This window comes from Dasypus novemcinctus, chromosome 3 (assembly GCF_030445035.2).
Source record: "Dasypus novemcinctus isolate mDasNov1 chromosome 3, mDasNov1.1.hap2, whole genome shotgun sequence".
Lineage (NCBI taxonomy): Eukaryota > Metazoa > Chordata > Mammalia > Cingulata > Dasypodidae > Dasypus > Dasypus novemcinctus.
This window is the reverse complement of record NC_080675.1, coordinates 68,101,764-68,129,343: the sequence shown is the minus strand read 5'-3', so window position 1 is coordinate 68,129,343 and position 27,580 is coordinate 68,101,764. Positions and strand designations below refer to the sequence as shown.

At 37.3% G+C, this 27,580-nt stretch overlaps 1 protein-coding gene across 1 annotated transcript in view; it reads left to right on the top strand.

The window, feature by feature from the left end:
* TOGARAM1 (TOG array regulator of axonemal microtubules 1) overlaps window positions 1-27,580 on the top strand; it is a 127,551-nt gene that overhangs the window by 70,708 nt on the left and 29,263 nt on the right. Inside the window, 5 exon segments of the mRNA XM_012521568.4 lie at window positions 9,722-9,820; window positions 10,945-11,064; window positions 11,067-11,119; window positions 12,272-12,425; window positions 22,786-22,939. Coding sequence (XP_012377022.3) covers window positions 9,722-9,820; window positions 10,945-11,064; window positions 11,067-11,119; window positions 12,272-12,425; window positions 22,786-22,939 — 580 coding nt within the window.

Sequence of the window (27,580 nt, the reverse complement as noted above, 5' to 3'; positions counted from 1 at the left end):
GTGAGAAGCAATCGCTTGTGAGATTAAAACTAGGGAATCCCTCAAAATACATACATACATGTACACTCACATACAGTTTTTACAAGACATTTTACCACTAAAATGGGGTGGAGGAAATTGAGTAAATAATCCCAGATGCCTAGTTAGGTTGTAACCATGGAGTAAAGCTATGGTGATGAGAGTAATTTCCCTGTAGTGGAACCTGGGAAGCCTTCTTTGTTATCATTAACCATTATTAACTATTTACATTCTTTTTCAAATTTTATCTTAGTAGCAAGTAGCCCCTCTGTAACTGCTTTGACCATTTGCTCAGAGATCCTATTACAGCTACATTTCTAATTTTCCATTAGAGCAGGGAAGCAGTGATTTTAAGGGTATATGTATTTAAGTAAATAGAGTAATTAGAATTTACCTGTAAGTAAGTCTTGTAATCTACTAATAAGTGGTAAGAAACTGTCATAGTTGGTTTTTGTTTTTTCAATGGTAGGTCAACTTTTGAACTTTGTTATATCTGATCATCTTAAAATCATGTATGTGCAATCAATCAGGTATTTTAGAACATGTATATTTTTTGTGGAAATAACCCAAATTGAGTAAGAGGGAAACTTTGCCTTTTATTTTTTTTGTAATTTTTCTGTTACAGTTCTTGAAACTTAATTCTTCATTTAATTCAATATCTGTTCTATGTGGAAGAGATCAGTTGGGCATTGTTTTTATAAAGGAATGACATGGTTTTTCTATATTTAGCTTACATATTTAATTTCTCATGTAAAGAATTACTTTCTGAAAGTAATTCATACCCAAAACATTTTATAATTTTTTTAATTATCTTTTTTTAAAATTCCTTTGAAATAATTGCTGAGTATGTTCATTTACTGCTAGTAGAATCATTTTTCTTGGACAGCAGAGCTGTATTTATTTTTTATCTTTGACCTGCTCTTCTTCCTTTGTTATCCATTTTTATTGGTAGCATTAACATTTCCCCAGTTATGGAGACTTAAAACTTTAGAGTCATTTTAGTGGTCAGCGAACAGGGTACTGATGCAAAATAAATCTGTTGGTTTTTATAAAAGGGCTGTATTTGGGATAGAAGCTTATAGTCACAAGGCCCTAAAGAGTCTAACTCAAGGTACCATAAGAGGTACTTCCTCACCCAGTCTGTTGCCATATGTCGATGCAAGATGGTGAGCGATATTTGCGAGGGTTCAGTCTTCCTCCTCCCAAGGCTTGATGGTCCCAGCTTCTTCCAGTCTCAGCTGCAGGCTGGGACAAGTCTTGTCTCTTTCCCAGGGCTCATTTCTCTCCGGGCTCAGCTGCTTTGCTCTGGCTATAAGGCCAGGTATAAACTGTCAGGTAAATGGCTTGTCTCTTTTCCTGGGGCCTCTGCCATGTCTAATGAAACCTCTCTTTCCTCACATATCTGCTTCTCTGTGCTTACTTCTCGGTCTCCAGGATCAAAACCCCAACTAACTCCTGCCGTGTCATTTTCTCTGTGAGTCCTACTGACGTGGCCCAAGTAAAGCCTTAATCATAATTTAATCAAGTAAGAGTGAAATCTCTGAATCTAATACAATGTAATATGCCCAGAGGAACAGACCAGTTTACAAACATAATCCAATATCTATTTTTGGAATTCATGAACAATATCAAACTGCCGCACTTCATCCTCTGAATTCCAAAAATCTGATTCTGGGAATTCAAAGCCTCTAGAAATCAACCCCCAGATGATAGTGTCCCATTCAAGGACTTAACTAAACTTGGAACTTGTAAATCAAGATTAAAAATGCAGTTATTATCTAGGAAAGACTTGTGAAAAGTCTTATTGTCTGATGGCTTGGAAACCTGCTTCCTGCATGCTAAACTAATAAACTTGAGAGAGCTGTATAAGCAAAATCGCTGTCAGCCTGGAATAAAAGGGACATGGAAGGGAGAGATTGAAGGGGAAACAACTTTAAGAGGAAAAGCATGAAACTGAGATCTGAAATTAAGACATCACCTTGGGCCAAGAGAGAAACCCCGCCATGTTTACAGAGAGGATGGTTTTGCCCCGAAGAGGGTGGATGGTCCCGCCCACTGTTCAGGGAGAGTTTTGCTGCCGTAGACTATAGAGAGGGTGGAGCATATTCCCCAAGAATTAGGGAGGTTAAAAAAAAAAAAAAAAGAATTAGGGAGGTTAAAGTTGCCACCCCATAGGTCTGAGAGGGGTGGGCTTGTCCGTCATGAATTAGTGAAGGCCAGGTCCCTAACTCGTTGCTCTGAGGGTTGGGCCTGTATGCCAAATGTTAGGGAGAATGTAGTCTTCACTTCACTGTACTAGGGGAGTTAAGACTTTCACCCTAAGATTGGATAAAATGTCACTCATTGCTGACAGCAGTCTCCCTGGTTGATTGTAGATGTAATCCGCCATCTATACAGTAAACTCACTGATGACTAAAGTCCATAAATATCCTTGTATTACAGTTAGCCCTTTGCTTGCTTGACCAAACTGGACACACTTAACTGGCCAAGTTGACACATTAGCCTAACCATCACAATCATCTTTGTCTGTTTCTCCCCACCCTCCAAGTTCAGGCTGTGGCCCATCATACCATTTCTTCTGAGTCTAACTTTGTGTATCTGCTGCCACAATTCAATTTGGTCTTTCATTACCTCTTCCCTGGATAAATACAGTAACCTTTTTGCAAGGTACTTTGCCTCTTATTTTCATTCCTTTTTAATCCAGGCTGTATTATCTTCCAGAATTATCTTTCTCAAGTGCAGTTATCATCTCTTCCATATTCAAAACCTTATGTGGTTCCTTATTTCCCAAAGAATAAAGTTTCTACTCTGTAGTGTGACTCTAAAAACAATTTATTTCTTTTTAATTGTGATAAAAAATATATAAAAATAATTTTAACCATTTTAAGTGGACAGTTCTTTGACATTAAGTGGATTGACAATACTGTGTAACTTTCATCACTACCTATTTCCAGACTATTTTCATCATCCCAAAACTCACACTCATTTAGCAATAACCCCATTCTCCCATCCCCCCACCCATTAACCATTATTTTACTTACTCTTTCTAATAATTTGCTTATTCTATATGTTTCGTATATGAGAAATCATATGATATTTGTCCTTTGTGTCTGGCTTATTTCACTCAAAATGAAGTCATCAAGATTCATCCATGTTGTAGCATGTACCAATACTTTGCTTATTTTTATGGCTGAATAATATTCCATTGTATGGATATACCCCATTTTATTTATCCGTTCATATGCTGATGAACACTTGGGTTGCTTCCACCTTTTGATTTTGTCAATCATGTTGTGATGAAATATCTGTCCAAGTCTCTGTTTTCAGTTTTGGGGGATATACCTGGGAGTGGGATTTTCAGGTCATATGGAAATTCTATACTTAACTTTCTGAGGAACCACCAAACTGTTTTTCACAGAAGCTGCACCATTTTATATTCCTTCCAGCATGTACCAGGATTCTATTTCTCTGTATATTCACCAGCACTTGTTATTTTATTTTTTATTAATAGCCATTCTAGTGGCTGTGAGGTGGCAGGTCATTGTGGTTTTGAGTTCATTTCCCAAAATAGATGTTAAGCATCGTTTCATGTGTTTATTGATCATTTGTATATCTTCTTTGAAGAAATATCTTTTTAATTCCTTTGATTATTTTTTAATTGGGTTGTCCTTTTTCGTTGAATTGTAGGTGTTCTTTATATATTCTGGATATTAAACCCTTATCAGATACATGATTTCCACATATTTTCTCCCATTCCATAGGTAGTCTTTTCACTTTAGAAAGATGGATTTACTTCTGCCATTTAGCTATTTATTTTCTATAGGTCTTGTATGTTTTTTGTTCCTAAATTACTCCATTACTGCATTTTCTAAATTTAGCTGCTTTTTTGTAGTGTACCATTTTGATATCTTTCCTCTTTCCTTTTCTCTATATGATTTAGTTATTTCTTAGTGGTTATCTTTGTAATTACAAATAATATCTTAAACTAATAACTTAGTTCAACTAGCACCAACCTATAGTCAATAGTATACAAACTCATTCTATATATCTTGCTTCCTCCCCCTTTATATTGCTGTTGTTTTCTATTACATCTTTATACATTATATACTCATTAACAGAGATTTTAAATATATTTTACACATTTACCTGTTAAGTCATGGGGTGGGAGGAAGCAAAGCAACTATGAAACAAAAGTACAAGAATACATAATCTTATATTTATCTATGTAATTACTTTTACCAGTGTTCATTATTTCTTCTTATGGGTTAGAGTTCCTTTTTAGAGTCCTTTTCTTTCAGCCTGAAAGACGTCCTTTAGCATTTCTTATAGTGCAGGTCTTCTGGTAATGAGCCCTTTCAGCTTTTGTTTATCTGTAAATGTCTTAATTTCTTCTTCATTTTTGAAAGATAATTTTGCCAGACACAGAATTCTTGGTTGACAGCTAGTTTATTTTTCTTTTCTTTTCTTTTCTTTTTTTTTATATATAACAATAGTTAGATTATATAAATGTTACATAAAAAATATAAGGGATTCCAATATACCCCACTCCCCACACCTCCCACAATTTCCCACATTAACAACATCCTTCATTAGTGTGGTACATTCATTGCAATTGATGAACACATTTTTTTTTTTTTATTGACTTTGTAATAATATTACATCAAAAATATATATGTGAGGTCCCATTCAACCCCACTCCCCCACCCCCCCCCTCTCCCCCCCCCCAACAACACTCGTTCCCATCATCATGACACATCCATTGGATTTGGTAAGTACATCTTTGGGCACCTCTGCACCTCATAGTCAATGGTCCACATCATGGCCCATACTCTCCTCCATTCCATCCAGTGGGCCCTGTGAGGATTTACAATGTCCGGTGATTGCCTCTGAAGCACCATCCAGGGCAGCTCCATGTCCCAAAGACACCTCCACCTCTCATCTCTTCCTGCCTTTCCCCATACCCATCGTCCACCATGTCCACTTTTCTCAATCCAATACCACCTCTTCTATGTGGACATTGGATTGGTTGTGTCCATTGCACCTCTATGTCAAGAGGAGGCTCAAATTCCACATGGATGCTGGATGCAATCCTCCCATTTTCAGTTGTAATCACTCTAGGCTCCATGGTGTGGTGATTGTCCTTCTTCAACTCCATCTTAGCTGAGTGTGGTAAGTCCAATAAATCAGATTGTAGGTGCTGGAGTCTGTTGAGGCTCAGGACCTGGCTATCACATTGTCAGTCCAGAGATTCAAATCCCCTAAATATATCTTAAATCCCAACGTTAACTGCACCTCCAGCACATTAGCATGAAAGTCTTATGAAGGGAGATCCCATCTGAGTCCAGATTCATCACACATAAACACCATTTCCAAAGAGGGGCCATCTGCCCTGGTAGTTAACCCCATCGGCCATGGCCATAACTCTCATGGGTCTCTTTAGCCTTCAAAGGAACCAATATCTGGGGGTTGTATCTGCTTTATCTGTCTCTCTGACTCTGCTCAGTTGTGCATGAGGGCAATCCTTCTGCCAGCCTCCAGACTCTTTTTTAGAAACTCGTAGCCATATAAACTCATTTCTCCTTTCCATTTCCCCCTTACTTTAGGTCAAACAGCATTTTAAAGTCATGTTATTTTATGTAGACATGGATATTCTGCTGATCCGCATTGAACCTTCCATATAAGGTCCTTTTCCAGTTGCATCATCAGTTAGTATTTGATAGTGGTCCCTCGTTGCCAGGGAGGCTCGTCCCCGGGTGTCATGTCCCACGCTGGAGGGAAGGCATTGCATTTACATGCTGAGTTTGGCTTCGAGACTGGCCACATTTGAGTAACATGAAGGCTGACAGGAGGAAATTCCCAGGCACAATGTTGCTCTAGGCCTTGTTCTTATTTTAGGTTTATCAGCTCACAAGCATAGTCATTAGCATCAGGGGCTCACTGTTGAACCCTCACTCCCTCCAGGTCCCCACCGCTGTACCTGGGAGACTGTCGCTGCTCCCCTAGGGACCGCGACAGAGCACCACTGGCCAGGAACCCAGTACCCCCCTGCTGTGGTTTTTAATTGTTGCCACTATGAGTATATCCAATTGATGAACACATTTTGGAGCATGGATTAAAGTTTACATTGTTGTTTACACTCATTCCCACCCAGTTCTGTAGGTTGTGGCAAGATATATAATGACTTGTATCTGTCGTTGCAATATCATTCAGGACAATTCCCAAGTCCTGAAAATGTCCTCATATCACACTTGTTTTTCCCTTTCCCTGCCCTCAAAACCTTCAGTGGCCACTGCTTCCACATCAATGATATAATTTCTTCCTTTGCTAGAATCACAATAAATTATAGTAGAATACTACCAGTAAGTCTACTTTAATGCTGTTTTCTTTAAGAACATTAAATATGTCTTCCCACTGTCTTCTGGCCTCCATGGTTTCTAATGAAAAAACAGTTGTTAATCTTATTGAAGAGCCCTTACATATGACAAGTTGACCTTCTCTTGCTGCTTTCAAAATCTTCTCTTTGACTTTGGATTTGGACAGTTTCACCATACTGTGTCTTGGTATAAATCTCTTAGAGTTTATCCTGCTTGCAGTTTTTTAATCTTGCTGAATGTGCATATTTATGTCTTTCATCAATTTGGAAAGTTTTAGGCCATCATTTCTTTTTTTTTTTTTTTTTTTTTTTTAAAGGTTTATTTATTTATTTAATTTCCCCCCCTCCCCTGGTTGTCTGTTCTTGGTGTCTGTTTGCTGCGTCTTGTTTCTTTGTCCGCTTCTGTTGTCGTCAGCGGCACGGGAAGTGTGGGCGGCGCCATTCCTGGGCAGGCTGCTCTTTCTTTTCACGCTGGGCGGCTTTCCTCACGGGCGCACTCGTTGCGCGTGGGGCTCCCCCACGCGGGGGACACCCTTGCGTGGCAAGGCACTCCTTGCGCGCATCAGCACTGCGCATGGCCAGCTCCACACGGGTCAAGGAGGCCCGGGGTTTGAACCGCGGACCTCCCATATGGTAGACGGACGCCCTAACCACTGGGCCAAAGTCCGTTTCCCGCATCATTTCTTCAAATACTTTTTTTTGCCTCTTTCTCTCTTGTCCTTCTGGTACTCTAATGATGCATATATTAGTATACTTGATGGTATCCCAAAAGTTCCTCAGGCTGTATTCATTTTTCTTCTTTATTTTTTCCTGTATGCTTTTCATGCTGGATAATTTCAGTTGTCTTGTCTTCAAGTTAATGGATTACTCCTTCTGCTTATTCAAATCTGTTGTTGAATCTGTCTAATGAGGTTTTCATTTCAATTACTATGCTCTGAAATCCCAAAATTTCAGTTTGGCTCCTTTTTATAATTTCTTTCTCTTTTATTTTGTTCAGGCAAGATTTTCTTTCTTAATTTCCTCTATTTTTTTTGTGTATGGATTCCTTTAGTTCATTGAACATATATAAAACAGTTGATTTAAAGCCTTTGACTAATAGTTCCAATATATAAGTATCCTCAGGGATGGTTTCTGGCAAGTTGTTTTTTTCCCATGAGTGGGCCATTTATCACAATTTACCATTCTTTCTCTAGTTCCTCTCTGGCTGCTGCACAGTGTTCCACTAGATGCCAGAGTTCTAATATGATTGATTCAAAAGTCCTTGCCAGTTAAATAGTGGTTTTTATGATGCAACAAGAGACACAGAGGAGAGACAATAAGAAGACATAGCAGAACAGGGAGATGAGGTGGAACAAGAGAGTAATCACCTCTCTCCCACTCCAGAAGATCCCAGGATCGGTTCCTGGAGCCACCTGACGAGAACACAAGCAGACACAGAAGAACACAGAGAGCAGACAACAGGGTATGGGTAGGGGAGAAATAAATAAAAATAAATTTTTAAAAAACATTAAAAAAAATTTTTAAGTGTAAAAAAAAGAAGACACGGGAAGAGAGAGAAAACTCCATAGACAGGGCAGAGGAGAGAACTTTGATCCTGCACCCCCAAAAAGAGAAGTGAGCCATTCACCTGATAGTTTGCAGTTGAGCTTGGAAAGAAACAAGCCCTATGCCAGGCTGTAGCTGAGAGAGGGGAAGGCTGAATGCTCACAGAGATTACCCACCATCTTGCTTCAACACCTGACCACAGACTTTGGTGAAAAACAGCCTTGGGTTGGATTCTTTAAGGCCTTGTAACTGTAATTTTTACCCTAAATTATACCCTTTATAAAAGCCAACAGATTTCTGGTACTTTGCATCAGCACCCCTTTGGCTGACTAATAAAGATAGTGTCCTAGTCATCTTTATACCTCTATCATGCTTTGTACCTACTGTTGCTCATTGAACGCAAGTTAAATGAATGGCATGGTAATGAGCCATTCAAAACTAATAGCCTTGGACACAGCCACTAAAAAACTGCATTATCAAATACACAGGTTAAAATGAATTTTGAGCATACTGCTGAAAAGAATTAAAAGACTTCTAAAAGATATGTGTGAATAAGTACATTTTACAAGAAATCTCAGACTTCTTAAGATTATCTCTTAGAATGATACCCTTCTTTTCCATCCTTCTCTACTGCTGGCTAGCATTATAACTTGGAACACCAATTAATAACTTTGTAAAGTGATTAATGATGGATATTTGATATGTTGGTAAATTCTAGATCCTATGTGTTAATGTTTTCTTTCTGTATTTGAATGAACTGGACAGAAGTAAGGTAAGATTATGTAAGGACAGTGCATGTATGAAGAAGCCTTTAAACATGTTTTTCTTATATTTAGAATTGAGACTTGGGCAATGTTATAGTGCAAAAAATGAAAACTCTGATAAATGAAATTAAATTACATAAAGATAGCATGTGCTTGGTATTTTTTTCCTCAATGAAATTTGTATAATTATTCAATATGTCTTGACAGTGTATAGATTTTGTTTTGTATACTATTGTTGGGAAGATTGTTCTATTTACTGAAATATGCTTTCCTTTGTCACTGAACACTTTTCTGGGATACCTTATTTTTCTTTCAGTTGGTGTGTACTATAAGAATGCACACTAATTTTTATTATTTCAAACTAAAGTAAGAAGGTAAATGTGAAAAATTATCACATACATGGGTTTCTTTAATCTCTGCCATGTTCACATAAAGCCAGAACAAGTCATTTGCCTTAACAGGTTTGTAAAATATTAATAATATGCTTATTTTTAAAAGTAGGTACTTAATTAAATATATGTAATTAACTGCTTTGCTTTCATAAACTCAAATAATTATAATTTTGCTTTTCATTTTTTTCTGCTTTGATATATTCATCTAACATATTTATTGGATACCTACTATGTGCCAAGCCCTGGAAATAAATGATAATCAAAAACTAATATAAGTCCTGTCCCCATGGACCTTATAGTATAATTAAATAAATACAAACTGACATAAAAACCTAGAAAACGACAGGAGCTATAAGATGGACCTGATCTGTTTTGGGTAATTAGAGAAGGCTTTCCCTTCATCATTATGCCTTTTTCCCACTCTAATCTGTGATCTATAGTAGGTATTAAAAGTATTTATTGAGCTAATGGACATGTGTAAATAAAAAATTGTAAACTCTGACTATATGAAATAAAATTTCAGCCTTAAAAAGCCATATTACAATATCCTAAAAATACCATATAAAAAGTAAATATTTTTAATGTGGGCCTCTATTTTTGTTTTTTTGTTTGTTTCGTTTTGTTTTTAGGATATACAGGGTCATCATCAAATTTACCACAAATTTCCAGTTTTGACTTCACATCCACAAATACTTTATCAGAAGACTCAGTAGTAGTTGTTGGAAAAGGTATTTCAAAGTTATTTAGCTTTTAATTGTATGTGTTCTTCACACATAAGGAAAGTATATTGATGAAGAATAGAGAAGAGGGTATTTCATGTTGAAAGAGATTTCTTTTTTAAAAAATTATTAAATTGAAAAAATTAGAAGTGAATACTTACCTTCACATTTTTGTTTTCCAAAGAAACTAAGGCAGATTTATGTCAATTTTCAGAGAGATATACTATGTAATAGCTTTAGTTTAAGTATTTCTAAGACAGTTTTAGAACAGGTAAGACACTTTTAGAATAGTTTAAATTCATGGCAATCCTTAATTATCAGCTTATTAAATCAATATAAATTTAATATAATTTATGGTCTCCCATTAAAAGTCTAAGTAAATCACAATTTAACTCCTAAGTTATATATTTTTGGGATAATAGTGGGCCTTTCAACAATACATTTGCAGATATCCTTTATAACTTGCCTTGGTTTCTGGTAATAGTTTCTTTTTTCACTTGTAAAACTAGAATGCAGTGATACACATTGAGAGTGTACATCTTTAACTATTTTTGTTCAATATAATTAAATACAATGAAATACTTGAAAATATTTCCTAACTTCTTTGCTTGATAGAGTCTCAGCTAGAGTTAATCCCCCTTCAGGTTGTCTCCAGCCCACTCTCACATGCTTATTTTCTAATTTTCCTCTGTTTGCTTTCTCCCAGTCCAAATTTATTTCTTCACTCCACATACAGGCTTCATATTTGTTCAACTCTGCTCACAAGCATCCCCATCTCATAAAATGTCCTCCCCTCCTTCCTCACTACCTGTCTATATTTAGCCTGTCTTCTAATCCAACTCAAGTCCTTGCTCCTTAAAACCATCATAAATGCCCTGCCAACATTAACCTCTCCTTCTGTGATCTCAGCACTAAAGTATGCAGTTCTCAGTTGATAATATTCATGAACTGCTTTGTGACACCTCTTATTTTTGTTTTATTAGCTTATATGTTTTTATTTTTATGATTATTTAACTTGTGTTTTCTTAATATGTTGTTTGCCTCTTGGAAGCAAGAGCCCTGTCTTACACTTTGCCATGCAGAGTGCTATCACATAAATACCTAATGACTATTTAATGGTTGGTTAATTTCAGGTGTATTTGGAAATCCAAATTCAGCACCAGCAACTTGTAGCCAGTCAGTGCTGTCTTCTTTGGAAAACGGGGATACATTTTCTGTTAAACAAAGTACTGAACCACCGTCAGGGATTTATGGAGAGCAGTCCAACAAAGTGTTCCATCCTATCTTGATGTTGAGGATGAAAAATATGTAAGTTTATTTACTAATCATAAGGATAAATTTAAGCCCACATGATATTGTTGTTTTGTGTATCTCAAATTTGGGGTGGAGTTCATGTCTTGATTAAGATTTTTAAAAATCCTGTTGGTATCATTGACCTTTCTGATCCTTAATCATTTAAAGAATAGGTATAGATAATTCACCTTTCCCACAACATGTTTTTAATCTAGGATTAAAGTATATGATATATAAGAATATGTGTACATATATATGTGTGTATGTATGTATATATAAAGGAAATAATACAGAATATAGTATAAGGTGTATATGTTCTATTTATACATACATGTATATGCATATACTATATATGTGTATGTACAGTCAAATCTTATTATTCACACTTTTACAGTCATTCATGGACATGTGTATTGGCAAAATATTTTCTTATTTTCAGTTTCCTAGTGTACACATTCCCTACTGAGGTCAAGCAAGTTGATGCTGTGCCTTCTTATTTCAGTTCTTATCCTGTAAATAAATGTACCTTTTGCAATACATTTAAGGCCATGTTTTTCACATTTATGTTTTTTTTTTTCTTGTTTATTTCACTGTTTAAAATGGTTCCCAAATGTAGTTCTGAAGTGCTGTCTAGTATTCCTAAGTTCAAGAAGCTGTGATATACTGTAGGGAGAAACTATATAGATAACTTCCTCCATGCATGAGTTATAGTGCTCTTGACTGAATTCAGTGTTATTGAATAAACCACCTATATTAAATAAGATGACTTTAAATAGAAATAAACATAAAACAAGGTTATGTATTGATTGGTTGACATGAATGTGATCCAAGGCTTGCCAGAAACTAACCCTGTATTTCCCCTATGAGCAATGATTCAGTATTTACTGATTGAGTGTCCATGGCAACTTTCTAGACCATAACTTGCATAAATAACAAGAATCAACTGTATATTACAGCAGTTTTCTAGGATACACTCAAGGAGTGACGAACTAATATTACCAGCACAAGTTTAATTCTAGATTTTAGGATTCTTGGAATAATGACTAAGAAATATATAGTTTATTTTATATAGATATTTAATGTTTATATACTGATGTTTGAAATCAACATAGTTATTTTAAATTTTAAATTCCTGAACACTTTCATATATTTCAAATTTTCATGCAGACTAAAGTTCCTATTTCAAAATCTACTTATGACAAAATGAGACAAAAAAGGAAAGAGGAAAAAGAACTTTTTGACATTAAAGATTGTGAGAAGAAGGAACAGAATCCTTGGGAACAAATGAAACCTACAGGAACAGAAAAAATGGCATCTGAAAGTAAGCAGAATTCAATTTTCAGTAATGTTTTTTGACTAGTAACATTCTAAAAGTAGTGTAATATGGCTTAACTGAGGGTCATATGTGACTAAGATTATAATACGTTGACCTATGACACTGAATTTTATAAGATCCAGTAGCTTCTATTACAATAAATATTAATTTTCTTCTCATTTAAAAAGGAATTTGATTGATCTTCTCCCTTCTATACTTAAATATTTTTGAAGATGAGGTGAGAATATCAAAAAATGAAAGTTCCCCTTTAGAAAACATTGTCTTCCGCCCTCCACTGAAAGTAGGGACCACTTTAAAAAGGTCACCATCTTTAGTGTTTTCCGATTCAGGTAAGTTGTTTAAATGCAAAGAATAATGTCACAAAGGACTTCCGGAAAGATGGCAGACTAGAAAGACACAGGACTCTTCTCTCCCATAAAAATAGCTAGAAGATAGACAGAAACATCCTGGGAAAAAAATCTTCTAGGATTTAGGATATCAGATGCAGGCTGGACGCTGCCCAGAAGAGAGAGAGACAAAGGAAAAGAAAAGCAATGGCAAAATTTTGAGTTAAAACCACAACTGCTACTGCTGACGTCCTCCCCTACACTAAAGACACTTTAGAATTCTCAGGCCTCTGGCTTAGCAGTGGATACAGACAAAGTGGCCCCCAGGGATCTACCTCTGCAGGAAAGGGAAAGGGAAGAGAGCGGGACACACCTAAGGCTGACTCAGCTTTTGACCCACAAATTTGGTCTGCTGTGTCCCACAGAGCCCTTCCAGGTTGGGTGGGTTCACGCCATTGTTTGCCTTAGGAGCTGGCACAGGACTAAAAAGATCCAACCCTCTCAGTCTCCCTTTCTACTAACCAGGACTGTTTTTTGAGGATGTAGTAGGGAGTGGAATTCTTTCCTACCTGGGAAAAGGGAGGAGTCAGCCAGCAAAGGTCTCTAAGAAAGTTAAAATTACAAGTCTCTCAAGTCTCCAGACAGGATCCTCTGCCACAATGATCCTGTCCATGTTGCAGCAAAAACACTCCAACCAGGCAATGAACTGAGAGGGGTGCCAAAGCAAGTCATCTGCTGGCAGACCAAGGAAGTACATGTGAGGAAATTAAAAGTAAATAAGAGGTAAGTGGATTTGACTCAGCAGATAGAGTGTCTGCCCACCACATGGGAGGTCCAGAGATCAAACCCAGGGCCTCCTAACCCACGTGGTGAACAGGCTCATGCACAGTGCTGATGTGCATAAGGAGTTCTGTGCCACACAGGTGTCCCAAGCGCAGGGGAGCCCCATGCACAAGGAATGCGCTCCATAAGGAGAGCCGCCCCACACGAAAAAAGTGCAGCCTGCCCAGGAATGGCGCTGCCCACATGGAGAACTTATGCAGCAAGATGACAGAACAGAAAGAGAAACAGATTCCCCATGCCGCTGACAAGAATAAAAGCAGACACAGAAGAATACACAGCAAATGGACATAGAGAGCTGACAAACTGGGAAGGGCGGTGGGGAAAGGGAAGAGAAATAAATAAAAATAAAGTAAATAAGGGGATTTTTTGCTTTATAGCAGTCTCCCTCCCCAAAACCCTAGGAAGCAGGTTTGCAACCCATTACTGCAACCCAGAGCCTAGTTTTGAGCAACTAAGAGGATCAATCCTAAAGACTCAGGTTGAGGGAAACGGACTTTGGCCCAGTGGTTAGGGCGTCCGTCTACCATATGGGAGGTCCGCGGTTCAAACCCCGGGCCTCCTTGACCCGTGTGGAGCTGGCCATGCGCAGTGCTGATGCGCGCAAGGGGTACCGAGCCACGCAAGGGTGTCCCCCGCATGGGGGAGCCCCACGCACGAGGAGTGCGCCCATGAGGAAAGCCGCCCAGCGGGAAAAGAAAGTGCAGCCTGCCCAGGAATGGCGCCGCCCACACTTCCCGTGCCGCTGACGACAACAGAAGCGGACAAAGAAACAAGACGCAGCAAATAGACACCAAGAACAGACAACCAGGGGAGGGGGGGGAATTAAATAAATAAATAAATCTTTAAAAAAAAAAAAAAAGACTCGGTTGAAACAAGAATCAAAGAACAGCAATAACAGCCTCCTACCACTAAATCCCTACAAAAGTCAGGGAAGTTAAGCATCAGAGTAAAGCTCACCATTGTAATCCAATGCCTGGAAAGCAGCAAAAAATTATGAGCCATACTAAGAAAATGGAAGACATGGCCCAAGAAAAGGAGTACATAAAAGCCCCAGAAGAGACACAGGATTTGAGACTAATTAATGAGAAACACAAAAGTTTCCAAAATCAAATTAATGAGTTGAAAGACAATATGGCTAAAGAGATAAGCAACATCATGAAGACATTGAGCATGCAAAAAGGAGAATTTGAAAACCTGAATAGAAAAGTAACAGAGCTCATGGGAACGAAAGACAAGATGATAGGTGAGATAAAAAACATATTAGAGGGAGTGGAAGTAGCTCATGTGATTGGGTGCCTCCCTCCCACATGGAAGGTCCCGGGTTTGGTTCCCAGTACCTCTTAAAATTGAAGACAAACAGAAAGCAGACAACTAACATAGACAACAATGGGGAGAGGAGAAATGAATAAATAAAAAGAAATCTTTAAAAAAGGAGAGAAAAACATATTAGGGGGAACGGATGTGGCTCAAGTAGTTAAGCATTCGCCTCTCACATGGGAGGTCCTGGGTTTGGTTCCCAGTGCCTCCTAAAGACAAAAAAACAAGCAGAAGAGAAAACAACAACAACAACAAAAACAATGTGCAAACAAGCAGACAATGAATAACAAAAAATAACAATGAGCAAACAGACAAGAGAGCCAACTCAGGGCAGTGGGGAGGGACACCTCAGGGAAGCCTATGTGGCTCAGTGGTTGAGTGCCAGCTTCCCACATACAAGGTCTTGGGTTCAATCCCCAGCCCCTGGTGCATAAAACACACACACACACACACACACACACACATTAGAGACATACAGCAATAGTCCCAAAATGATAGAAGAAAGTGGAAGTGATACTGAAGACAGAACAGCTGAAATTAAAAAGAGAAATGAAAGGGAAAAATTGAGCAGGGGCTCAGGATGTTGAATGACAACATGAAACGCAGCAACATAAGTTTCATGGAAGTTCAAAAGGAGAAGAGAAGGGAAAAGGGAAAAAGAATATTTGAGGAAATAAGAGCTGAAAATTTCCCAACTCTCATGAAAGAAATGAACTTACATGTCCAAGAAATACAGATATGCCAATTAGAATAAATCTGAACATACCTATACCAAGACACATACTACTCAGAATGTCAAATGTCAAAGATAAGGAGAACATTCTGAGAGCAGCAAGAGAGAAGCAAACCTTACAAGGGACACCCAATAAGACTTAGTGTGGATTTCTCATTAGAAACCATGGAAGTGAGAAGACAATGGTATGATACAATTAGGATAATGAACTAGAAAAGTTGCCAGCCGAGAATTCTTTATCCAACAAAATTTTCCTCCAAATATGGAGGTGAGGATAAAATATTCATGAACAGAAATTAAGTATTCATAAAAAAGAATCCACCTTTTTAGAAAATAAAAGGGAGCCTTAGGGGCCTGAAAGGTAAAGAACAGAGAAAAAGGCTAAGAGGAGAATATAGAAGAAAAAAGTGGCAGAGAGGATAACCAAAAGAGTGAAAAGATGAAAATAAGATATGACATATGAAAACCAAAGGACAAAATGGTGGAAGTAAATAATCCAATGATAGTAATATCATTGAACATGAATGGATTAAACTCCCCAAACAAAAGATATAGGCTCACAGAATAGATTAAAAAAACTTGAACCATCCATATGCTGCTTACAAGGTACCCACCTTAGACCCAGGGATACAAACCAGCTGAAAGTGAAAGGTTGGAAAAAGATACTCCATGCAAACAGTAACTGAAAGAAAGCATGGGTATCTATACTAATATAAGAGAAAACAGACTTTAAATGCAGAAAAGTTATAGGAGACACAGAAGGCCATTACATATTAGTTAAATGGGGCAATCCACCAGGGAGAATTAACAGTAAATTTCTATGCATCTAACCAGGGTGCCCCAAAATACATGAGGTAATCTCTGGCAAAACTAAACTGAGAAAGTGATATCTCTACAATAATAGTTGAAGACTTCAACACATCATTAGATAGAACACTTAGAGGATCATCAAGGAAACAGAGAACTTGAACAATATAATGAACAAGTTAGACCTAAAGGACATATATAGAACATTGCATCCTAAATCAGCAGGTTATACATTCTTCTCAAGTAGTCATGGATATTTCTCCAGGATAGACCACACATTAGGTCACAATGCAGCACTCAGTATATATAAAAAGACTGAAGTTATACAAAGCACTTCCTCAGATCATAATGGAATGAAACTGGAAATCAATAATAGATAGGAAAGAGGAAAATTCAAAAATGTGTAGAGGCTAAACAAAACACTCCTAAATAATCAGTGGGTCAAAGAAGAAATTGCAGGGAAGCGGACTTGGCCCAGTGGTTAGGGCGTCCATCTACCACATGGGAGGTCCACGGTTCAAACCACAGTCCTCCTTGACACGTGTGGAGCTGGCCCATGCTCAGTGCTGATGCATGCAAGGAGTTCTGTGCCACGCAGGGGTGTCCCCGCATAGGGGAGCCCCATGCGCAAGGAGTGCGCCCCATAAGGAGAGCCACCCAGTGTGAAAGAAAGTGCATCCTCCCCAAGAATGGCGCCGCACACACAGAGAGCTGACACACAAGATGATGCAACAAAAAGAAACACAGATTCCCGTGCCAATGACAACAACAGAAGTGGACAAAGAAGACGACACAGCAAATAGACATAGAGAACAGACAACTGGGGTGTGGGGGAAGGGGAGAGAAATAAATAAAATAAATAAATCTTAAAAAAAAAAAGAAATTGCAAGTGAAATCAGTAAATATATCGAGACAAATGAAAACAAGAACACAACTTATCAAACTTATGGAATAGAGCAAAGGCAGTCTTGAGAGGGAAATTTATAGCTCTTAATAGCTATATTAAAAAACAAGAAAGAGCTAAAATCAAAGATCTAACTGAACTAGTGGAGAAAACTAGAAAAAGAACAGCAAACCAACCCCAAGCAAAAAGAAGGAAAGAAATAATAAAATTAGAGCAGAAATAAAATGAGAACAAAAACAACAACAATAACCAAAAACCAATAGAGAAAATCAACAAAACCAAAAGCTGGTTCTTTGAGAAGATCAATAAAATTGACAAACCCCTACATAGACTAACAAAAAAGAGAAGACACAAATAAATAAAATCAGAAATGAATGTGGGGGAGTTACCACTGACCCCACAGAAATAAAAATGATCATAAGAGGATATCATGAGAAACTGTATGCCAACAAACTAGACAACCTAGATGTAATTGACAAATTCCTAGAAATGTACAAACAACCTACACTGACAATACAAGAAACACAAGAACTTAACAAATTAATCACATTTGAAGAGAATGAATCTATCATCAAAAATCTCCCAACAAAGAAAAGTCTAGGACCAGATGGTTTCACAGATGACTTGTACCAAGCATTTCAAAAAGAATTAACACCAATCCTGTTTAAACTCTTCAGAAAATTGAAGAGTAGGGAAAATTACCTAACACATTGTATGAAGCCAATGTCACCCTAATACCAAAGCCAGATAAAGACACTATAAGAAAAGAAAATCACAGACCAATCTCTCTAATGAACAAAGGTGTAAAAATTCTCAGCAAAATACTTACAATTTGAATCCAACAGCATATAAAAAGACTTATACATCATCACCAAGTGGATTTTATTCCTGGTATGCAAGACTGGTTCAACATAAGACAATCAATGAATGTAATACACCACATTAACAAGTTGAAGGAAAAAACCACATGATCATCCTAATCAATGCAGAAAAGGTATTCAACAAAACACAGCATTCTTCCATGATAAAAACACTTAGGAAGATGGGAATAAAAGGAAAATTCCTCAATATGATAAAAACCATATATGAAAATCCATGGCCAGTATCATACACAGTGGGGAAAGGTGGAAAGCTTTCCCTCTAAGATCAGGAACAAGGCAGGTTTCCCACTGTCACCATTGTTATTCAACATTGTAATAGAAGTTCTAGCTAGAGCAATTAGACAAGTAAAAAAAAGAAAAAAATTAAAGGCATCCAATTAGTAGAAGAGGAAGTCAAATTCTAGTGACTATTTGCAGATGATGGTCCTATATTTAGAAAATTTTGAAATGTCTACAACAGAGCTACCTGAGCAAATAAATGAATTCAGCAAGGTGGCAGGATACAAGATCAACATGCAAAAATCAATAATGTTTTTGAACTCTAGTATTGAACAATCTGAGGAGGAAATCAGGGAAAAAATGCCATTTACAATAGCAACAAAAAGAGTCAATATCTAGGAATCAATTTTACCAAAGAAGTACAGGAACTATATACAGAAAACTACAAAATAATGCTAAAAGAAATCAGTGAATACCTAAACAAATGGAAAGACATTCCGTGTTCATGGGTTGGAAGACTAAATATCATGAAGATGTGAATCCTATCCAAACTGATTTATAGATTCAGTACAATACCAGTCAAAATTCCACTTTAAAGAAACAGAAAAGACAAATTACCAAATTCATTTGGGAGGGAAAGTACACCAAATAGCCAAAAGCATTCTAAAAAAAAAAGAGTGACATGGGAAGAATTTCACCGCTGACCTTGAAACACATTACAAAGCTACAGTAGTCAAAACAGCATGGTACTGGCATAAAGATAGATAATAGTGGAATAGAATCGAGAGTTCAGAAATAAACCCTAACCTCTACAGCCAAGTGGTTTTTTACAAACCTACAAAGTCCATGTTAACAGGATGAAAACGTCTCTTCAACAAATGATCTGTAAGAACTGTGTATCTATGACCAAAAGAATGAAAGAGGACCCCTCTCTCACTCCCTATATAAGAATAAACTCAAGGTGGATCAAAGACCTAAATATAAAAGCCAGGACTATAAAATGCTTCGAAGAAAATGCAGGTAAGTATCTTAAAAACCTTGTAGTAGGTGGTGGTTTCTTGGACCTTTCACCCAAAGCACGCACAACGAAAGAATAGACAAATGGAAGTTCTTCAAAATTAAACACTTTTACACTTCATAGGACTTTGTCAAAAAAGTGAAAAGGCAGCTGACTCAATGGGAGTAAATATTTGGAAATCACATATCCGATAAGGGTTTAATATCCATGATATATAAAGAGATGTTACAAATCAACAATAAAAAGACAACCCAGTTTAAAAATGAGCAAAAGCCTTGAATAGACACTTGTCCAAAGAAGAAATACAAATGGCAAAAAAAACAAGTGTGAAAATGTTCATCACTGGGGATTAGAGAAATACAAATCAAGGCAAAAATGAGATATCATTTCACACCTATCAAAATGGTCACTATTGAAAAGACAGAACTACAAGTGTTGGAGAGGAGGTGGGGAGATAGGAACACTTAATCACTGTTGGGCAGAATGTATTCTAGAATGGTACAGCCACTGTGGAGGACTGCTTGGCAGTTCCTAAAGAAGTTGAATATAGATTTGCAACATGACCCTAACACCACTACTGGGTATATATACACCCAGAAGAACTGAGGGCTGTGACATGAACAGACATCTGTACATCAATGGCATTATTCACGATTGTCAAAATTGGAAACAACCCAACTGTCCAGCCAATAAAGGGATAAATAAAGTGGTCTATTTGCATGATGAAATATTATTCAGCTGTAAGAAATGAAGCCATAAAGCACATGACAACATAGATAAACTTGGAGGACATTATATTGAGTGAAGCAAGCCAGATACAAAAGTACAAACACTCTATGATTGCACTATTATGAACTAAATGTGTTGTGTAACATTGTATGAATCCCTTTATATAAAATGTAAATAATCAATTTATAAAGATGAAATTAGATTAGTAGTTATGTAGGGCTGGGAAGGCTTGCTAAAGAGTGTGGAGGTTTTCTTTTTGGAGTAATGAAACAGTTCTAAAATTTTTTGTGGTGATGAATGCACAACATTGTGATTTCACTAAAAGCCACTGATGATATGCTTTAAATAGATCATAGGGTATGTGACTATATCTGAATAAAACTGCTGAATAAATAAATAAATAATTGTGTGAGAACAGCCAGAAATAGCAGCTATCTACAGTTGGGGAAACAGAGAGATTGAGAGGTGAAGAATTTCTTATTTACTTTTATTATTATTATTATTATTATTGAAATAATAAAAATGCTCTAATAATGATTGAAGTGATGAATGCACAAATATGTGATTATACCAATTATACCATTAAGTGTACATTTCGATGAATTCTATGCTTTATTAATATGTACCAGTAACATTGATTTGTTTAAAAAAATAAAAAGTAATGTCATAAATGCCTACTAAGCTGAAGAGACCACATGTGCATTTGTGATTTAGAGAGCTCTAATCTCAAGTCAGGAAACTGCTTTCTTAAAAATCAGTTCTGCCTTTAATTAGCTTTGTGTCCTGGAAAAACTCATTTAACATCTCTGGCCTCAATTTTCTCTCTCCCTATGAGTATCTAAATTATATCCATTTTGTGTGATCTATATATGTTTTAAAAATAAATTAAAAATATATTAAAAATCAATCAATCAATAATATCCCCTGGTCAAGAATACTCTAAAATTCTCCCATACTTCTTGAAAATTTTTCTGAATTTCTGAGGAATGGTATCCCATTTTATAATAAGCTAAGGTAATTGAGATAGTGAAGCTGATTTATATTAGATCATGATCAAAGAAGTTCTTACATTTGTCATTTATTCAGCTTATTCATTGAGCATCTATTATATTCTATGCCTGGCCAAGAGTAGACTCCACCTTTCCTGTACTATTTTTATTTTTTTAAAGATTTATTTTTTATTTATTCCTCTCCCCTCCCTCCCCTACCCCCCACCGTTGTCTGCTCTCTGTGTCCATTCGCTTTGTGTTCTTCTGCTTCCAGTTGCATTATCCTGCAGTACTGGAAAAGTGCATCTCTTTTTTGTTGCATCATCTTGCTACGTCAGCTCTCTGTGTGTGTGGTGCCACTCCTAAGCGGGCTGCGCTTTTTTTCACGCGGGACGACTCTCTTTGCAGGGCACACTCCTTGCACATAGGGCACCCCTACACGGGAACTCCCCTATGTGGATGGCACTCCTTGCGTGTAGCAACACTGCGTGTGGGCCAGCTTACCGCACAAGTCAGAAGGTCCTGGGAAACGAACCCTGGACCCTCCAAATGGTAGACAGACACTCAATCAGTTGAGCCACATCTACTTCCCACTGTACTGTTTTTAAAACATATTATATTGGTCTTAAGTGTAGTAGCAACTAGGAAAAATTAGAGGTTGAAATGGGAAATTGTGTGAACTATATTAAATATTAAGGCTTATTGCTTAGTTATTGTTGATGCTAAATTATTATTAATAATCTTAAATTTATGTTGCATCTGAAGTCTGGATATCAATAAAATAGTCAAAAAGTATAGAAGAGATAAATGCAGAGATGATCTTGAACAACATACTTAACCTCTTTCAAAGATAATTATATAAGACATTTGCACTAGATAAATGTCTGAGATTCTTCCAACATGTATTCCTTTTATAATGCAAGAAGTGTAGTAAACTTTTATAAATTCTCTATTCCCAAAGCTAATATATGTAGATGGTATGCCTGGTCAGAGGTGTTAGCCTATAAAATTGCTGGCTGAACATAGCTGTAGGATTAAATGTAGGCATTTGTGAAATTTAAGCCTATTTGTTAGCATTCTCAAATAATTTGTCTATAATTAATGTCATAAAACCCCAGGGAAAACAATTACCTAAGCCAGTAATTGACAATACGAATAGAAGCACAAGTAATAGCAAAAAGTATGCATTGTGACAGATCACAAATTTTTGACGTACTCATTCTTCCTAGGGACATAACTAACTTTTTGGTTTTCACCTATAATTTAGTCTTAACAGGTTTTGTTTCTAAGAAATGTGAGAGTGCTTTCTTAAAGTCATTCCTCTATTATTTGAATATAAGAATATACTTATAACTGTAAAACCTCATATATTTATATAATGTAATTTGTTAGTAACTTGTTATATAAAAAGTAAAGTTTCAAATAGCTTTGGTTTCTGGGTATTACAGGTTTTTTTTGTAGACTAAATTAATAGTACTAGTTTCTATAAAAAATATTCATACCATCTATAGTTGGAATACCATTTGTATCCCTTTGTATAAAGGTTCTCCAATGCTTTATTTAATATGGTTTGATTTAGGTGATGCATCTCCTGGAGCCATTGAACAATATAAAGAAAGAATACCATCTGTCACTCATAGTCCAGAAATAATGGACTCATCAGAGCTGCGGCCGTTTTCCAAACCAGAAATATCACTGACAGAAGCACTAAGGCTTTTAGCTGATGAGGATTGGTAAGTTTACCATCTCTAACTTAGAACTAAGCCAAGTTCCAAAAGCTTATTTTAAATTTTTTGATTAAAAACTTTGAAATACATTTCTCTTTAACATATTCTTACAGATGATTGCTTTAGTTTTTAGGCAATCTAAAAGAGTCTTTTTAGTTTATTAATGTAGCTGACCTCTGATCTTAACAATACTGTGTTACCAGTTATTTGATTTTTATATATCATAAGGACATAGTTTAGCTTTATGATAACGTAAGCTAACCTTTGGTATTGAAATATAAATCTCACCATTTCTCTAAGTGTTTCTCTGTGAAATATCTTCTATAGCAGTCCTGAAATTGCTTATCTTCTCCTCCCACAGCTGCAGCAGTCACTCAGCCAGTCAGTAACTCAACAGAAACAAAGAACACTGGCAAATGTGTGTCCCACTTGCTTCAGCTGGAGCATCCACTGGTTACCCTTGTCCCATTTCCTCCCTTATTTCTTAATTTCTCTCTCCATCCCACCCTACCTACTCCTCCTCATTAATTTTTGCTTCCCTACATCACATTCATCAACCTAAAAATGTGCTATAGTATCTCCTGTTTTTAAAATCCTCCCTAACTGCACATCTTCACATTTATTCCTTATCTTTTGTAGCAAAACTCCTCAAAAGGGCTAACTCACTATTTATGATTTTTTTTTACCTTCTCAACCATTTTTAATTCACTTTCAGTTCTTTCTACCACAATTACCTTTTCACTGAAACTGCAAAAATGACTATCTTGTTAAATCTACCCTGGTCATTTATAAGAAAGGTCATCTTATCTTTCAGCAACATTTGACAAAGTTGACACTCCTGTCTTCTTGGTATACCTTATTTTCATTTCTCCTTGGAAACATCAGCCTTTCCACATCTCTTGCCACGTCACTATTTTCTGATTCTTTCTCTTCCTTTTGACTTCAAACTTTTGGAGAGTGCTCCAGGATTCAGTCTACTGGCATTCTGCTCTATCTACATTCATTCCGTAGATCAGGAGTTTGTGATCACCATCTTTTCTGCAAAGGGCCAGATAGTGAATATTTCTGTTTGTGGAGCATATTGGTCTCTCTCATGATGATTCAACTCTGCTTTTGTAATTCAAAAGCAGCCTGAAACAGTATGAAAACAAATGGGCCTGATCGTGTCCCAGTAAAACTTTGCTTATAGAAATAGGCCATGCCAGCCATAAAAAAGGATGAAGTTCTGCTACATGCTACAACATGGACGAACCTTGAAAACACAAGTGAAATAAGCCAAACACAAAAGGACAAATATTGTATGACTCTACTTATATGAGATATCTTAGAACAAATAAATTCATAGAAACAGAAAGTAGATTAGAGATTATCAGGAGTTCGTGTGTGGGGGGGGACAATAAGGAATTATTGCTTAATGAGTACGAAGTTTCTGTTTTGGGTAATGAAAAAGTCTTAGGAATGGATGGTGGTGATTGTAACACAGTATTGTTAATATAATAGTGTTGTTAAATTATAAACCTAAAAATGGTAAAATGGCAACTTTTATGTTATATATGTTACCACATTAAAAATTAAAAAAAAAAAAAAAACAGTTGATAGGGCTTGAGCCTGTTGGAGAAGAGACCCCTGTTACTACCTCCAGCAAAAGAGCCCCACCACATGGTGACTAGCAAAGAGCATAATAATATTTGTCACCAGGAACAGCAGTCCTAAGATCTGAGCCTACTCCATGGTTTGCAGGAGTCAGGATTGCCAACAAAAGCACAACTCACACTGTCACTGTTTAAAATAATGCTTTACTCACATAAAGAAGAGACAGAGCAAGATTAGTTTCAGTAGTGGGCATCAGTCCTCCATACCAGAGAGTCTTGATCCACAGCTGACACAGAGATGGTATGTACACACACTTCTTGTGCTGCAGGCAAAGGACCCTGCTTTCTCCTCACTAGGAACAGATATAGTGGGGGGGAGGGAAGGGCAGGGAAGTGCCATAAAAAGAATACATTTAACCACATAGTCTCCATGAGTGTTTACATATGTTCAGGGCAAAGGGAGGGAATGTGCCAGGAGACCACTATCTGCTAGGGGATCTGTTTTATATCAAGGCATTCCAAGGAGGGAGTCATCCCACATTCATTATCCATCCTAAGCACTGGGCTAAGGCATCCTAGGCACCATCCTAGACATCTGATCCTAAGCTCAGATTTCATTTGTGGGTCTCAGGGAAAGGCAGCAGGCCATGCCAGACTGTCACCTTCCACTGGTCTGAATCTGGCCCATAAGCCATAGTTTGCTAACTCCTTTGTTAAATTATCTAATCCAGTCCCATAGCTCTAAATTCTGCCCATACTCTAATTCCTCATAAACATATGCATTTCTGGTATCTTTCTTGAGCTCTAAATTTGTAATCCAACTGCCTAATTGATACCTTAACTTCAATACCAATAGGCATCTTAAATTTAACATGTTAAAAGCATCCTGCCAAGTTGGGTTAACAGGGACTGGATTTACCTTCCCATGTGCTAAAAATCATACAAAATATATAAAACAGTGGTTTTCAAGATATTATTCACCAAGCAATGAAATACAATGATTCCTGAAAGAAGGGAAACTGTTGAAGGGTATACAATTGTCACCACCACCACTCCCCCTTACTTCTGGAGGGAGGTATAGCTCAAGGAGGGGAAATGCAGTCGTATACCAGCAGAATGCCAGAGAGGATAGAGGTGTACAGAGAACTTCAGAGATCTAGAGGATGCTATTCAAATATTAAATATTTAGCTAAGTTCTGGTCAGGACATGCATGTGAGTAAACTACATGAGACCAGAAAAAAAGTCCACCTGAAAAAGCAAAGGAACAATCTTTGGAGTACATCGAGGACCAAGAATGCTTTCTGTTCCCAATAGCAGAGTAGAAAACCTTTTACTTCACAGAGCATTGGGTAGAATACCCAGAAGGATTTTACTTCATGTGGTAAAGTGACCCGTAGCTTAAAGGCTGTTTTTGTTCTACCTAACAAGGCTTAAAAGCAAGACCTGAGAAGACCAAACTGTTTCCTAGTAACCTAACTGCATCTTAGAACAAAGATCAAGAATATTTAAAGGATAGATAAAGAACTTGGATAAAGTTAGATAAAGAACTTAGATAAAGAATGTTGACTTGAAAAAATTCCACATCCTATTTTTTTCTTTTTTTTTTTTTTTTTTCCCCCCCCCCCCCTAATTATTCAGCTTTTCTTCACAGGAGTCCTAGACCACAGCAATGTATATATATAATATACAGCACTCCCACACATCCACCAGAAAACCTTTTCCCTTCCACAGTGATACTCTTACGCCCTATTCATATCATATTTACTTAAAGTGATGTACAGAGTCTGAGACATTAGCTTTCTAACCAGGTGACATCTGTGTTTACATTATGGTGCATACTTTAGGATACACAGTTCTTTACATAAAGGTGCAATGGACACAACCAATCCAGTGTCCACATAGAAGAGGTGGCATTGGATTGGGAAAAGTGGACATAATGGACAAAGGGTATGGGGAAAGGCAGGAAGAGATGAGAGGTGGAGGCGTCTTCGGGACATGGAGCTGCCCTGGATGGTGCTTCAGAGGTAATCACCGGACATTGTAAATCCTCACAGGGCCTACATGATGGAATAGAGGAGAGTATGGGCCATGATGTGAACCAATGTATATGAGGTGCAGAGGTGCCCAAAGATGTACTTACCAAATCCAATGGATGTGTCATGATGATGGGAACGAGTGTTGTGGGGGGGGGGGGAGAGGGGGGGTGGGGGGGGTGGGGTTGAATGGGACCTCACATATATATTTTTAATGTAATATTATTACAAAGTCAATAAAAAATAAAAAAAATTAAAAAAAAAAAAAAAAGAATATTTAAAGGAGGGAACGGATGTGGCTCAAGCAGAAATTTAAAAGGATTTGTATTATGAAAGTATGCTCTCTGATCACATTGGAATTAAATTATAGATTGGCAACAGAGATAATGGGGGAAATCCTCATATATTTGGAAACTAAGTAACAATTATAAATAACCCATGGGTCTAAAGATTCAAAAATATTTTGAATTTAATGAAATTAAGAATGAAAATATCGAAATATGCGGGATGCAGCTAAAGCAGTAAGTAGAGGGCATTTTAGTGCTATAAAACTACATTAGAAAAGAAGAAATGTTTTCTATCAATAACCTCAGCTTCCCCCTTAAGAAACTAGAAAAAGAAGAGCATATGAAAGCCAAAGTAAGCATAAGAGAGAAAAATCATCATGATTAGAGCAGAGATCAATGAAATAGAAAACAGTGAAAGAAATCTGTGAAAGTAAAAGCTGATTCTTTGGGCAGCAGACTTGGCCCAGTGGTTAGGGCGTCAGTCTACCACGTGGGAGGTCTGCGGTTCAAACCCCAGGCCTCCTTGACCTGTGTGGAGCTGGCCCATGCACAGTGCTGACATGCATAAGGAGTTCCCTGCCACGCTGGGGTGTCCCCCACATAGGGGAGCCCCATACGCAAGGAGTGCACCCCGCAAGGAGTGCCGCTCATTGTGAAAGAAAGTGCAGCCTGCCCAAGAATAGCACTGCACACACGGAGAGCTGACACAACAAGATGACGCAACAAAAAGCAAC